This window comes from Octopus bimaculoides, chromosome 2 (assembly GCF_046866305.1).
Source record: "Octopus bimaculoides isolate indiv1 chromosome 2, ASM4686630v1, whole genome shotgun sequence".
Taxonomy (NCBI): Eukaryota; Metazoa; Mollusca; class Cephalopoda; order Octopoda; family Octopodidae; genus Octopus; species Octopus bimaculoides.
The window spans coordinates 101637451-101654950 of NC_142929.1; the positions used below are offsets into that span (position 1 = coordinate 101637451).

The window sequence follows — 17500 nt, forward strand, 5'->3', positions numbered from 1 at the left end:
AGTGTGCTGAGTGACATCACTGTCTTTACTTCACAAGGTGTGAAATTTGTTTCTGTGATCACGCGTATGCAGTAGCCTATTTTTGTCATTGACAGGAACAAAAAGCCAATGTGAAATTTTGTTCTAATCTTGAGAAGTCTACTACAGAGACATTGAGCATGCTTTGACAAGTTTACAGTGATAAAGCAATGGGTTCTACACAATGTTTCGAGTTGCACGGTTGCTTCAAAAGTGGAAGAATGTCCCTGGAAGACCTGCCATGAGTGTCACCCCTGGAAACATGGAAAAAATTCATCACCTTGTGCATGAGAGTTGTTGCAGGACAACAATGTTTTAAAGTGTTTGAGGGAGATCATTTGGCAAAAGCGACTGGATCTGTAGAGCATGAAGTATTGGATTCTTCACAACGACAATGCACCCTGTCAACAAGCTCTCCTCACTCATGAGTTTCTCACCAAAAACATGGTATTTCTTCTCCACCCACCCTATTCACCAGATTTAGCACCTGCAGACTTCCATCTCTTTCCCAAAATGATCTCGACAACTCAAATGATCTCGACAACTCTTGATCTCGACAACTCAAAGGTTGTCGAGATCAAGAGTGAATCACAGAAGGTCATCAACTTGCTTACGGAAAACAACTAGGATAGATTCCAAAAGTGGCAGGAATGCTGGGACCAGTGTATTGCTGCACAAGGTTTCGAAGGAGATAACGTTAAAACTTGCGTAAACAAGTGATTTTTTATTGAACATAGCTAGTCCGGGGACTTTTTGATCTAGTGTATTTTACATCTTACTACGAGGATTTAAGCTTAGCTATTCAATTTAACAGTGTGCTGTATCACCCTCAATGATTATTAATTGTTCTAATGGAGAAGGAGTTCCTATGTGGGTGCTAAGAGTAGCAGCCAAATCTTCCCACAAATCGCATTTTGTTGTCTTGATAAAAAGATATATTGTACATGTCGTCTTGACTTTACTGTGCTTAGGCATTAAAAGGGATGCTGACAGCTGCTATTGCGTTTATGGTTGTTTTCTTAATGAATCCGAGTATGTATTGCCATCAATGATTAGGACACAAAATTTTAGGATTTGCCAAACAAGAGAGAACAGTTTGTTATAGAAATCTATAACTCAAATCGGTTGGACTGTAGCATGAGATAATTAAGGTGCATGGGTTACCGTTGAGTGTTGTGATGATTATTCTAGAGAGAGTCTGTACACAAATTGTGGTATACAGTTAGAATTCAAGAAAATCTTATGAAGGAAACAGAAAGGTTCAGGAGAATGATTTAGTGTTGGAGAAATCTTAATAGTCAAAAGACTCACTGAGGGAGTTGGGGCCAAAAATCTACAAATAGCCTTACCATTTGTAGCTTTCTCGAAAGCTTTTAATTCTGTCCAATAAGATGAAATGGATCAAATTCTTTTTGCATATAGTGTACCTTGAGAGAAGTAGTAGTAGTAGTAGTAATGATGCTCTACAAGAATACAGGAGCTAAAGTATTAACTAACAGAGACACTGATTTCTTCAATATTAATGCAAGCATCTTGCAAGATGACATGCTTATACCATTCCTATTTATCATTTTCCTGGGTTATAACCTTTGCACTTCAATTGTCAAAATTCAAGAATTGAGCTCCACTTCACAAAATCCATTTCTACTCATCACATAACCACAATGATAAAAGACATGTTTCCCATGCTGATCCTCACAGACATCTGCTCAAAAGCTATGACCTCACTGCTTAACCTTGAAAATGTTACAGAAGATATTGGTTTTTTTTTTTTTTCACATCATGAGTTTATTGTAAACAAGTTTTACCAACATACATATTGCAATGTTTGTTTGCAATTTTCTATGGAAACAGGTGAGGGTTACTGACAGGAACAGCATATGGTTGTTGAAATTCTCCCTCAATGGTTCATGTTTAACCCATGCATGAAGATTGGAGAAGTATACACCAAAATGATAAAGTGGCGACAATGTTTAATGCCTCAAAAACTGAATATATTTGCTTAAAATGAGGAGAGCTCAATAAATACAATGAAACAAAATCCTTTAAGGTCTGTAAACTCCTTCATATTTTCAGAAAATAATACTGCATCTACAGAAAAGAATGTAACAGTTTGTCTTGCAAAAACATTGGCTGTTGTGGATCGAGAATTGAACCAAGTCAAACAAGTGTTGGTTCTTGTTATTTGACAGCTTAGTGATATTGATGACAGAGAACTGTAGCTTGCAGTATTTTTTGAAGTGGTGCATGGAGGGCCCCCCAAAAAATGTGCTGCTCTTCATATGAAGGTCAAAATATTTGTACACTTTGAACAGGAAGTTAAAGATTTATGAAAAAGGATAAACTATTGTTAACTTTATGTTAATGATACTGGTACATGGCTGTGTGATTAAGAAGTTTGCTTTATATCCACATGATTTCAAGTTCAAGGCTAGTGTCATCTATAAACCCAGGCCAACTGATGACTTGTGATTGAATTTAATTGAGAGAAACCCTGCAGAGGCCATCACACACACACACATTTGTGTGTGTGTGTGTGTATACAGGTATGGGAGAATTTACAAAAATAACAACAGACGAAGACAGGTGGTGTAAACAACAAATGGATGTATTATTTTAACGCTCGGGAATAGAGAAAGTCTTTGACGTTTCGAGCTACGCTCTTCAACTGAAAGGAGCACAGAAACAAATGAGGAAAGAAACAAGGAAAAAAAAAAAATAAATGTAGTGGTCATCTCTTGACAATTGGTTTGTTTCCGTCCCCCTAAAATTAATGGTTTGTTAAAAAGAATCCAGTACTACCAGACATTAAAAAATAAGTCTTGTGGTCGATTTGATTGACTAAACTCTTCAAGGTGGTGCCTGGGCAAGGTTGACTAAAGAAGTAAATTAGTAAAGAGCAGAACAAAAATATGAATAGCTTAGTGTTTCAGGATACTCGGGCATATTAAGTATTAATTCTCTAAGCCTTAAATTCATCATCATTGCTTTAATGTCCACTTTTCCATGCTTGCATGCATCAAATGGAATTTGTTGAAGTAGATTTTCTATGAGTGGATGTCCTTCATTTTGTCAATCCTTGCTTTCAAGCAAAGTAATCTTTCCCTATGACTGGACATGTTTTCACAGAAGACTGGTAACAAACAGCACCACTTGTATGACGGTGACACTCATTTACAATCATCACATAATGTCAATGAAGAAAACATGCAGTCACATACATACATACATATATCTTTTACTTGTTTCACTGCTGCCATGCTGGAGCATTGCTTTGAAGGGTTTTAGTTGAATAAATCAGCTCCAATACTTAAATCAGCCCCAATACTTAAAAATAAGTCTGGTACTTATTCCATCAGCCTTTTTTACTGAACCACTAATTTAAGAGGATGTAAGGAAACCAACACCAGTTGTCAAACAGTGATGGTGGTGGTGGGACAAAAGCACATATATGATGAACTTCTACTCAGTTTCTATTTATCAAATTCGCTTGCAATCATTGGTTGACTTGAGGTTTTAGTAGGAGACACTTGTCCAAGGTGCTGTGCTGTGGGACAGGATCTGTAACTACATGGTTACAAAGCAGATTTCTTAACCATACAGCCAGGCCTGCACCCCAACACAGACAGGCTTCTTTAAGATATATCCACTCACAATATCAACCCAAGACTATACACGGTGGGACTGAACCTGAAACCATGTGGTTTGGAAATGAACTTAACTATACAGCCGTACCTATACCTTATATCATATTTCAAAATACCCTCTGTGCACCCCACCTATATATTTCTTGCTGTGCATCAATGTGTTGCAGTGAATCGTTTGAGAAACTCTGGTCCAATAACAATTGCTTAAACATCTGCTGGTGTCTGGCTACAATTTGAGAAAAAACAAATCTCCATTGAAACAAACTGAAGCAGATACAACTAAACAAAAAAAAAAAGGAAAAAAATTATCAAAAGTTCACCATTTAATTGATTTTAATTCATTTTATTATTTACAAACAAAATCTTGTTAAAATTCTTTATTGAAATTACACACAATAATACATTTATGAAAAAATACTGCTTAGTTATATTTATTTATTTAAACAAGATTTCTTCCATTAAATACTTGTAAAATTGATTTAATATGTTCCAAGCCCTAATCATAGGGATATGACATTAATTATTGCTTTTTGAATAAATACATGATTGTTTCTGAAATACAGTTTTTTGATATGTATATGTTCACCACTTAAAAGTGGACATTGCGTTAGTACAAACATGCATTGCCACTTGGTGTCTATCATTGAAAAGATTAATTAGGCCCAGACCACGTGATCTGGTAGTCTGAACAGCGGAAGTAGCAGCAATTGTCTACAGCACGTGATAGCTCTGATGTGCTTTTATGCACAATGTAACCATATGAGAGTTTCTTCTGGAAAATATTGCAGTATTTGTGTGTGGTAATGCAACATCCTCTTTTAAGTGGTGAATAACTTTTAGTATGAATACTGCTTCTATCACCCAATTTATTTTATATGTGTGTGTGTATATAATATATATATATATATAATATATGTATATATAATTTATACATATACTCTTTTACTCTTTTACTTGTTTCAGTCATTTGACTGTGGCCATGCTGGAGCACTGCCTTTAGTCAAGCAAATCAACCCCAGGACTTATTCTTTGTAAGCCTAGTACTTATTCCATTGGTCTCTTTTGCCGAACTGCTAAGTTACAGGGATGTAAACACACCAGCATCGGTTGTCAAGCGATGTTGGGAGGACAAACACAGACACACAAACACATATATATATATATACATATACATATATACGATGGTCTTCTTTCAGTTTCCGTCTACCAAATCCACTCACAAGGCTTTGGTCGGCCTGAGGCTATAGTAGAAGACACTTGCCCAAAGTGCCACGTTGTGGGACTGAACCCGGAACCATGTGGTTGGTAAGCAAGCTACTTACCACACAGCCACTCCTGCGCCTATATATATATATATATATATATATATATATATATATATATATATATATATATATATATATATATATATATATATATATATATATATATATATGTTAATTCTCTAAATGAAGTATTAACAGTAACTGCACGATAAAGTGTAGTATATTGCCACTTAAGTGTGGCTGACCCCTAGGGGTGGATGTTACTGTTGCTTTTAGCCCCAGGAGGACATCTCCTCCAGCTGGCTTATCGACACACGACTGTGTCCTGTTTGCCAAGGGAGTTATCCCTCTCACCTCGACCAGCAGCACGAACGTGCTTCAATATCAGTGAAGAATTTCACTGGAAAAGAAGATATAAGGTTTGCCAGGTTTTTGTCTCTCTCACCAAGGTCATCAGCTGTCGAACGCCGACGAAGGGAAATAACCCTGAAATCCGGATACGTTCGTGCTGCTGGTCGAGGTGAGAGGGATAACTCCCTTGGCAAACAGGACACAGTCGTGTGTCGATAAGCCAGCTGGAGGAGATGTCCTCCTGGGGCTAAAAGCAACAGTAACATCCACCCCTAGGGGTCAGCCACACTTAAGTGGCAATATACTACACTTTATATATATATATATATATATATATATATATTAACATTGAGAATTAACATTGCTTGTATATATATATATATATATATATATATATATATATATATATATATATATATATATATATATATATATATATAAAATATACAAGAATAAGGGCCAGACCACGTGATCTGGTAGTCTGAACAGCGGAAGTAGCAGCAATTGTCTACAGCACGTGATAGCTCTGATGTGCTTTTATGCACAATGTAACCATATGAGAGTTTCTTCTGGAAAATATTGCAGTATTCAGTGAGTGAGTCATCAGATGCAAACAAATATATCATACAGTTTATCATCATCATTGTCATCATCATCACTACTATCATTCTCATCATTGTTGTCATAATATTTTCACTTCAGTTTATTTTATGTTGGAGAAGCAACTCAATGCTAATCCCTGTATATTTATGATTATATATATATATATATATAGAATATGTGACAATTATTTGGTTGCCATTATAAAACTCCAAGTTTTGGATGTTGGGGCGGCAATCTGCTCTGGCATCTCCTCAGTTATTAAGACAAAGTAATCTAATGGAAATTCAAGTTGTGTTATGTAATTGACATGTAGTCAATGTCAAGTTGTAAAAGTTGAATTTTGAAAAGTAAAAGTGGGAGAGAGAAAAAAGTTTTCTTTTTAAAAAATAGGTTTTTATTCAGTCATATGGATAATCCGAAAAAATTTTTTATCTTGAAAGTTGATATTTTGCATATAGTTTCTCCGTCTCTTACCTTTTAATGTTCTAAGTGAGATATATATACAGGGGTTGGACAAAATAATGGAAACACCTAGCATCATAGCATCATAATTTTGAAATATCTATAAAACCATCAAAAGCTTGTTTATTTTTATGTGTTTGGATTTATTATTAGTGTTGTTTATTATGTTTTGCTAAAATTGCTGTTTCTTTTCAGATATCATCAGAAAAAGGTAATTAAATTCATTAAAATGACAGATCTATTGGACTTTCAAAGAGGTCAAATTGTTGGTGGTTGTATGGCAGGTGCTAGCGTAACGAAAACAGCCGAAATGTTTGGTGTATCAAGAAGTACTATCTTGAAAGTAATGACAGCCTTTGAGAAAGAGGGAAAAACTTCTCGTCGAAACAAAACTCTGGCAGCAAACCAAAACTTTCAGATAGGGACTGTTGGAGTACATGAAGTACAGCTCCCAAAATTACTGCAGAGCTTAATGACCGCCTCGAGAACCCAGTTTCCACAAAAACTGTTTGCTGGAAGCTGCACAAAGCTGGATTTCATGGGAGGGCTGCAATCAGAAAACCACTGCTTTCAAAAACAAATGTTGCAAAGCATTTAGAGTGGAGTAAAAACCTACAAAATTGGTTCTTAGAGCAGTGGAAGAATGTTATTTTCTCGGATGAGTCATCCTTTACCTTATTTCTGACCACCAGCTGAGTATATGCATAGAGACAGCCAAAAGAAGCTTTTGACCCAGACTGCTTTCTTCCAACTGTTAAACATGGAGGAGGATCTGTGATGATCGGAGGGTGGGGTGGGGTGGGTTGTGTTGGCTATATCTTGGAAAACTGCAGGCCCAATGGTTTCTCTTCATGGCAGAATTAATAGTCAAGACTATTTAAGCATTGTATCTGATCAAATTCATCCTATGGTACTGGAACTGTTTCAAGAGGGAAACGCAATCTTTCAGGATGACAATGCACCAATTCACACAGCTAAAGTTGTTATTGAATGGCACGAGGAACATTCTAGTAAAGTTGAACATCTTATCTGGCCACCACCATCCCCAGATATCAATATTATTGGACATTTATGGTGCATTTTAGAAAAACAAGTAAGGAGTCGATATCCTCCACCATCATCACTACAAGAACTGGAGACTGTTTTAGTTGAAGAATGGACAAAAATTCGTTTGGAAACAATTCAAGCTTTGTACAAGTCCATACCTCATAGAATTCAAGCTGTAATTACTGCCAAAGGCAGTCCTACCCCATATCAAAATAAATTTGTTTGAAATTTTAAGGTTTTTCCATTATTATGTCCAGCCCTTATATATATATATATATATATATATATATATATATATATATATATATATATATATATATATATATATATATATATATATATATATATATATATATATATACATACATATATATACATACATATATATGCATAATTATATTGAAAGAACAGATGCAAAAGAAGCATTTAATGCATGTAGCAGAGTTATTTATTTATTCAAAGCTGATATTTCTATCTGTGATTACTTAAGAGGTGTGTTGCTATGTGTGATTCTTCATCGAACAAGATGTCACAAAGAATTTCTGATAGCCAGAAACTCTGAGTAGCAACAGAGTGAATCATCAATTTCAAACTGATTATTCAAATTATTCAGTGAGTGAGTCATCAGATGCAAACAAATATATCATACAGTTTATCATCATCATTGTCATCATCATCACTACTATCATTCTCATCATTGTTGTCATAATATTTTCACTTCAGTTTATTTTCATTTAATCATCACTGTAAAAGCCTCCATCTTCATCAAAATGTCATTGCTTCTTATTCCAGAGTATTTCATTTGTTGTCTCGAATATCTAATTCAAGAATTTGATCCAACTTTGGGTTAGCTTTCAAACTCTGAAAAAAAAAAAAAAAAAGACCAAAGAGAAATTTAATACATAAGATATGGATATATTGGGTGTTGCTGTATCTTTTCTTGGCTTTCAATTAATGTTAGGAAAGTACTCAAATCAGAACACAGCTAAGTTAAAATAAAAAAACAATTTTATGCTAAACTGAAGGGTTACTCAATATTTTTAGTAGAGTACATATTTATTATTCTTTTATAAGAACAGTATTCGCAGTGACTTTGAAGTTTCAGCCTGTTTAGATTTTGTCAGACAGTCTTGTTAAAGAATGATAAATTTGTACTCTACAAAATGTATTGAAATGGTTTAATTAACCCTACCTAACAACTTTTTGCCAATGGCCTAAGTTAAAAATCAGTTTAATACAAAATTATAGTCTTCCCCTTCTGTCTCTGTCCACTCACTACATTTCCTCTCCCCCACCTCCTACTCTCCTTTTGCCATCTTGTGAACTTACCCACTCACCCTATCTAATCCTTGGCCCCACTTATATATACCTCTCTGTAACTTGGGTGTCCCTCCACCCTTGTCACTTACACACCATCTTCTCTCCCCCCTCTCCCTCCTACTAAGTTATCCATGTATTTCTTTTACTGCAAGATGCCTATTTCTGTCTTTCTACTCATACTCTCATCTGGCACAAAGCCACTTTCGTCAATACTTCTCCCCATCCTCAGCTGAGGGGTCTTGTCTCGTAAACAATTTAATGACCTCATTGCTGTTGGTGCCACGTAAGAAGCAGCCAGTATTCTGTAAAGTGGTTGGCATTAGGAAGGGCATCCAGTTGCAGAAACCATGCCAATGCAGACAATAGAGCTTGGCACAGCCTTCTGACTTGCCAGCTCCAGTTAACCTGTTCAACACATTCCAGCTTGGAAAATGGACATTAAATGATAATGATGCTATTCTGCTGATGATTGACAGAAAAACAGACATTAATATAGGATATGAATATGTTGATTTTTAACTTTGGCCAGTGGCACAAAGTTGTTAGGGAGGGTTAATTAAACCATTTCATTTTCATCATTTAATGTCCACTCTTCCATTCTTACGAGGGTTGGATGGAAATTCATGAGACAGATTTTTCCCTCCGAGGCACAAGTCCAGGCAAGGTTGTCTATGGAAGACCAGCAGTTGCCCATGCATACCAGTCTCTCCTCTCCATGCCACCAATGTTATCCAAGGGAAAGGCAAAGGCTGATACAGCTTGGTACCAGTGATGTCACATCTCATTTCTACAGCTGAGTGAACTGGAGCAATGTGAAATAAAGTGTCTTGCTCAAGAACACAACACACAGCCCAGTCCAGGAATCAAACTCTCCACTTCATGATAGTGAGTCTAATGCTCTAACCACTGGTATGCACAAATACATATACACACATGCATATACATACATATGTACATATATACATGCACACACGTGATGGACTTCAACACAGTTTCCATCTGCCAAGTCCTCTCACAAGACTTTGATCAGCCTGGGAATATAATAAAAGACACTTGTCCAAAATGCTGTGCAATGGAACTGAACTTGAAACCATGTATTTCTAAAGCAACCTTCTTTACCACACAGCCATGCCTGTGCTTGTACATCTTTTATTGATGTATATCATCAGTGAAAGATGTAAATATTAGTAAGAAATCTGAACAAAAATGGTGCTTTTCAAACAAAGCCCTTTTGATATTTGTTCTGCCCTGAGTTTCCACAGACACTCCTTTGTGACTGTCATCATCAGAAATGCAGTGAGCCAGTGATTGGACCGTTGGAAACCTGTAATCACTGACACTATTTTTCACACGGAATAAAAGTGGCAAGGTGACATGTATTGAAGTTTTAATTGATCTGGTATTGATCACACAATGTCATTGTTGTGACATCTGTTGTATTTCATTTTTCAATTTCATTTTTATTGGTTTTTAGCTTTTAGATTGCAGCCATGCTGTGGCATTGCATTCAAGGTCAATAATATTTGACCTGAATAGGCAGTAAGGTGGTAGAAGTGCTAAGGCATTAGGTAGACTATCTTACAGTATTTGTTCCTGATCTCTGTGCTCTGGGTTCAAATCCTGTCTGAGGCCAACTTTGACTTACATCTTGTTTGGACTAGATAAATACAGTAGCAGTACTGCGGTTGATTTCCTCTCTCTTTCTCTCCTTCTTCCCCCAGGAAATCAACCTAGAGTAGTTTAGGCTCCACTAAGTTAAAAATGCCTGAAACATAGTATGATGGCACCACTAAAACTCCATCAGAAGCTAAAAGTACAAGGAAAGAAGAAAAGAAGCAACTGATTGTGATACTTATTTTACTGTGGTTTTTATTTTATTTATGATAGCTTATTTAGCATTATTGACCAATATTCACAAGATATGTTTTCAATGCAACACCAGTTTTATACCAGTAAACATAGACATAGACTGACACATAATATTTACCTCCACTTGAAAGTGGATGTTGTGTTAGAACACAGAATACTGCATTATTCACCATGAGAGGACCTCTCATATGGACTTTTGATGCATATAAGCATTCATGCACCACAAGTCCATACGAGAGGTTCTCTTGTGGTAAATAATGCAGTATTCCGCGTTCTAACACAACATCCACTTTTAAGTGGGGATAAATATTACCTTTTGGTATTAATGCTATTTCTGTTGTTATCAATTATAGACTAACATATATCATCACCACCATCATTATATCTTTATCTCTTACTTGTTTCAGTCATTGAACCATGGCTATACTGGGGCACCTCCCTAAAAGGTCTAGTGGAACAGATTGACCCCAGTGTTAATTTTAAAGTTTGATACTTACTATCCTCTCTTTTGTTGAACTGCTAATTTAAGGGGAACATAAATAAACCAATCCCAATTGTCAAATAGTGAAGGGGGCAAGCAACAAACATGAAGACTCTCACACCACATATAGCTAAACATATGATGGGCTTTCACACAGTTTCCACCTGCTAGATTCACCTACTAAGTATTGGTTGGCCCTCAGCTATAGTAGAAGACACTTGCCCAAAGTGCCACACAGTGGGACTGAACCTGAAACCATGTCGTTTCAAAGCAAGCCTTTTACCCACATGGTCATGCCTGCACTTGGCAGTCTTCTGTACATTTTCCATCAACCAAATTTCACCCAGAAAGCATGAGTTGGCTTGAGTCAGTAGTAAAAGACACTTGCCCAACGTGCTATGCAATGAACAGAATCCAATACCATTTAATTGCAAAACAAACTGCTTGACCACACAGTTATGCCTGTGCTTCAAGCACATATGTGAGCATGTCACAATATCTGCATTTATATTAACTAATATAAACCTAATGTTGTGCAATACATACATACATACATATATATATATCATCATCATCATCATCATCGTTTAACGTCCGCTTTCCATGCTAGCATGGGTTGGACGATTTGACTGAGGACTGGTGAAACCGGATGGCAACACCAGGCTCCAGTCTGATTTGGCAGAGTTTCTACAGCTGGATGCCCTTCCTAACGCCAACCACTCAGAGAGTGTAGTGGGTGCTTTTACGTGTCACCCGCACGAAAACGGCCACGCTCGAAATGGTGTCTTTTATGTGCCACCCGCACAAGCCAGTCCAGGGGCACTGGCAACGATCTCGCTCGAAAATCCTACAGGAGCCAGTCAGGCGGTACTGGCAACGGCCACGCTCAAAATGGTGCATCTCATGTGCCACCCGCACAAGAACCAGTCCAGGGGCACTGGCAACGATCTTACTTGGCTTGCCGGGTCTTCTCACGCACAGCACATTTCCAAAGGTCTCGGTCAGTAGTCATCGCCTCGGTGAGGCCCAATGTACGAAGGTCTTGCCTCACCACCTCAGCCCAGGTCTTCCTGGGCCTACCTCTTCCACGGGTTCCCTCAACTGTTAGGGTGTGGCACTTTTTCACGCAGCTATCCTCCTCCATTCTCACCACATGTCCATACCAGCGCAATCGTCTCTCTTGCACGCCACAACTGATGCTTCTAATGTTCAGCTTTTCTCTCAAGATACTTACACTCTGACGGGTATTCACATTGACGGGTATTCACATATATATATATATATATATATATACATATCATCATCATCATCATCATCATCATCGTTTAACGTCCACTTTCCATGCTAGCATGGGTTGGATGATTTGACTGAGGACTGGTGACCAGATGGCTGCACCAGACTCCAATCTGATCTGGCAGAGTTTCTACAGCTGGATGCCCTTCCTAATGCCAACCACACACACACACACACATATATATATATATACATATATATATATATATATATATATATATATATATATATATATATATATATATATATATATATCTATATATATATATACACATATCATCATCATCATCATCATCATCATTCACCATCAGTTTTCCAGGCTGGCATGGATTGGACAGTTTAACAGGAGCTACGCCAGGCTCCAGTTCTCTCGTTTTGGTATGGTTTCTATGGCTTGATGTTCCTCCTAATGCCAACCACTTTACAGCATGTACTGGGCTCTTTTCATGTGACACTGGCACAAGTGCTTTTTACATGGCACCAGCATGGAATTAAGAATGTATAAAGTATTTTAGAATGCATAAAGCATTTTATATAAGTGGCAAGTAAAATACATCACCTGAACGTGGCCAATGCCAGTGCCCCCTGACTGCCTCCCGCACTGGTAGCATGTAAAAAGCACTATCCAAACATAATCGATGCTAGGCCTGCCTGACTGACTCCTGTGCCAGTGACAGGTAAAAAGCACCCACTACACTCTCGGAGTGGTTGGCATTAGGAAGGGCATTCAGCTGTAGAAACATTGCCAGATTAGATCAGAGCCTTCCAGATCTCAGTCAAACTGTCCAACTCATGCCAGCATGGAAAACGGACGCTAAACGATGATGCTGCTGCTGCTGATGATGATGATATATATAGATAAACAAATTCAAACACACATACATAAGGTGTGTGTGCTGTTAGCTCATGGGTCAGCTGCGTTTTTAGGTATAAGAGAATATATTCTCAATGCACCTGGTGTTAAAACACCTGAAAGTAAGTGAGACAACTCACATCAGGTCCCTTTTCTGCATTGGGAATATATTCTCTTACTCCTAAAAACGTAACTGACCCACAAACTAACAACATACCCATCTTATATATATGTGTTCGATTTTTTTTTACATGCTTCAAGCTGCTTCTAATTTATATGTGAATATATATATATATTTTCATTCAATGGAGAAATAGCAAAATTTGTTATTTGTATGCAGGGGTGGACTGAGAGTATTAAGAGCCCTCGGGCATAACTGTTTGCTGGACCCCTTAGCATTGATTTCAGTAGAGTTAACATGTAGAATGTGGGCCCCTCAGAGCTCTGGGCCCTCAGACAGTGCCCGATTGACTGATGGCTCGGCCCATTACTGTTTGTATGTCTAATACATAAAGAATATATATCATCATTGTTTAGCATGGAAGGTGGACATTAAATGAAGATGATGATATATATTCTCTGTGTATTAGACATACAAATGGCAAATTTCACTATTTCTCCATAGACTGAAAAAAACTGATAAACAGCCTTAATTGATTTCCAAGCCTTATTGGATTCTCATCAGAAGTGTCCACATTGTTTGACCAATCCCATAGAAACAACTAACCAATCAGTTTATACACACAACAGATCCACTGGCTCTAGAGAACTGGGCTTACTAATTTGCATGCTTTAAGTATTTAACTCTGTATTGACTGACCTGTCAATCTATGTGGTAGATTCATATACAGGGCAAATTTATCTATTCTGCTGTAGTTTTTTTTTTTACAAGATTCCACTTACAGAGTATTAATGTTTAACTGTTGCCTTAGACACAGTAAGACCTTGTGAGAAATGTACAATGAATAGATTGAATCTGGAGCCCTCTGGTTGCAAGGTATACCACTTAACAAAACATAATACATAATTTGAAATAAATTACACATGCACACACACTATGTATGTATATATACATATATATATATATATATATATATATATATATATATATATATATATATATATATATGAGAGAGAGAGAGAGAGAGAGATGTGTATGTGTGTGTGTGTGTGTGTGCACATGTGTATAATACACACTCACACAACACAAAAACATATATTTGTATCCATTGTAACCTGAGAAAACAGATGTCAAATAATGATGATGATGATGATGATGATGTAAGGAAATGAAAACTTATAAAATTACTTGTTATTGCCGATTTTAATTACCCCAAATTAGCCCTCGTCACGTTCAACTATAACGTTCCAACCATAACCACCTTACATTTTTCAGGGGTAGTGTACTCCAGGCTCTACCATGTAGTTTTTTTCTTTAAAGGTATCAGGATGTAATTTAAGGAATATTTGGTTACTACATCTAGCAGGTTGAATGACCAGGAAGAGCCACTGTCATTAGCTCATGCAATTACTGGTAAATATGTCAATGTACTTACCAGAAAATTATGACCCTTTTTCACTCTTTGTGCTTGAGAAGACTCCTCAAACCAAGTAAAATCATAGTTGTGGCTGCTGCCGGTGTCACAAACTGGCACCTGTGCCACTGATATGTAGAAAGCACCTATTACACTCTTGGAGTGATTGGTGTTAGGAAGGGTATAGGGTGTCCAGCCATAGAAACCATGCCAAACCAGACTGGAACATGGTGTAGCTCTCCAGCTTACCAGTTTCAGTCAAACTGTCTAACCCATGCTGGCATGGAAAGCAGCCGCTAAAATGATGATGATGTTTATTTCATCTGTTCAATACTTCCCTCTATATTAACGAATCACTACTCTGGCAAAAAAAAACAAAAAAAAAAAAACACAAAAGCAAAAAACCTCAACATATCCCAAGAAGGATTACATCCCCTATATAAATAGTTTATTCTAAGATTATACAGATGTCTATATGTGTGTTTCATTTAGACAAATGATTGTTAGCAGATGAAACAGATGTTCTGCTCCCCATGGTGAAAAGATTAATTGGTGATTTGTCTTTATTAATAAACTTGTTTTATATTTTCTTTTTCTTTTTGTAGCTTGTTTTCATGGCAGGATTAATTTTCATTCATTTTGTGAAATGACAATAAAGTAAAAATTAATTTTCTGTCCATTTTCAGTGAATATAATGATCTATTTCTATTTTAATCTCATAAAAGACACTGGACAGTTGCCAAGGGGAAGAACGTTGGCTTCAGTTTACATTTCCTGGGATAGAATGCTTTTCAGAAGGAGGTAGTGGTGTTGGGTAGGTAGGAGACATTAACCAATCAATAAAATAAAATATGTATCTGTGATAGATTGGGATAAATTGCTGAGGTCTATAATGGATTTAACTGATTCCTAGTTGAAAGTCAAAGTAAATATTGACCACATAAGTTACATGTAGAAAATTCAACATAAGTGGTCACATTTTCAAACAATAGTCTGAAGGTGAAGAATATATATGTTTGCTTCTGTATCATTGTATGACACTGACCGAAGGATCCATCACTAAATTTTATAGACGAAACATTTAAATTGTTTATTCTAAACTAAATTTTTCTGACATGAACAATTTCTCCTTGAGGTATTTAAGTAATCTACAAAGTTATAATTTCCTTCCATTCAATCTAAATTCTAAAAACAAGTATTTAGCTTTCCTTTTGTGACAAATAGTTTGTATTTATTATCTGAATTAAGCTACTAGCATAAGAATATGAGATTGTTATTTAAACTCAGAGCTAATTTAAAATGTTCACCAGATTAACAAAAACAAAAAAAAAACAGAAAAAGAAAAAAAAAAAGTAGACTGGAGCCATTTTTGAAAGTTGGTCTTAGAAATATTTAAGCTTTTTGACATAAATCACCTAAGGCCAACTCTGGTTCTGCAAAACAAAATAATTAGTTTTAAACTTTTAGACTGAAATTAGAAGCTTCTCTCTCCTGAATTTAGGTACAATATGTTTGAAACAAGTTTAATACTAAAAAAAGTTAATTAATGTATTAAATCTTTCCAGATATTTCATTATTTAGTGACATTTTAATAGAAATATAAAAGCAATGCATTTCATTAGAAATAAGGTCATGAGAAGGTTAGCATGTATTTTTCTTATTATCAAAATACAAAATAAGGCAACAAGCTGATAGAATCTTCGAGATATCAAACCAAATGCTTAATGGCATTTCTTCTGACTCATTATATTCTACGTTCCAATTTCACCAAGGTTGACTTTGCCTCTCAGCCTTTCATTGTTGAGGTAAATGCTTTGGTCTCTGCCTTAAAAATTGCTGGCCATGTGCCAAAATTAGAAAAAAGAATTATTATGATATAAAGGGGACAGTGGAATGATAGACAAGTTGTTTGTGGTATTTTGTTGTTTGCTTGCCTTTCATCAATCTGTAGTTGATATAATAGGATATTTTCCACCACTTGAAGTTTGTAGGTTTGTGCATATGTCAGAAATCCTCAACAGAAACACAGTGAAACAATAATTATGTGAAGAGGGAGGAAATATTATGGAGTAAGTAGTTAAGAAAGATACGAATGTCACACAATCTCATTTCTTGTCAGCCTTAAATCTAACATAATGACATCTATTTCTTCAATCACCATTACTAGAGCTAGGAACAGGTAAGATGTTATAAGAGTTAGAAATCTGGATTAGAAATCACACAAAAAACGTGGCTTTAATTATTTCTGATGTTTCCAACACTTGAAATAATTGTAGTAGTGTTAAAGTAATTTAGAAAGTGATGAAGGAGGAGGAGGAGGAGGAGGAGAGTTAACTTTATTAGATTATTCTCAGGCCAGCCTGCAAGGGAGACAACACAGAACGTTTCTTAATGCTTACCTGTCGTCAGTGAAAAAATAGTCTTTGGACTAGCTTGTTGACCCTGTAGCTGAGTCAAGAAACGAGATTAATTAATAACTCACTCAGAAGACGTATTAAAATGTTTTCAATATTACTAATGACCACAAGGCAGTGAGTTGGCAGATTCGTTAGCATGCTGGGAAAAATGTTTTATGGCATTTCATCCATCTGAATGTTTTGGTTTCAAATACTGCCGAGGTTGATTTCACCTTTCATCCTTTTGGGTCGATAAAATAAGAACCAGTTGAACACTGGGGATGATGTAATCAACTTACCTGACTCCCCTGAAATTGCTGGCTTTGTGCCAAAATTTGAAACTGATATTACCAATGACCA

The 17500-nt window shown here is 36.4% G+C and overlaps 1 protein-coding gene across 11 annotated transcripts in view; it reads right to left on the minus strand.

Annotated features, from left to right (window-relative positions):
• Positions 1 to 7818: 7818 nt before the first annotated feature.
• Positions 7819 to 17500, minus strand: part of LOC106871624 (uncharacterized) — a 168711-nt gene continuing 159029 nt past the window's right edge. For all 11 annotated transcript variants that reach the window (XM_089347320.1, XM_089347316.1, XM_089347318.1 and 8 more), the window contains one exon: positions 7819 to 8254. In XM_089347320.1, the coding sequence (XP_089203446.1) occupies positions 8192 to 8254 (63 nt within the window). In that variant the 3' untranslated portion in view covers positions 7819 to 8191. The remainder of the gene's footprint in view (positions 8255 to 17500) is intronic.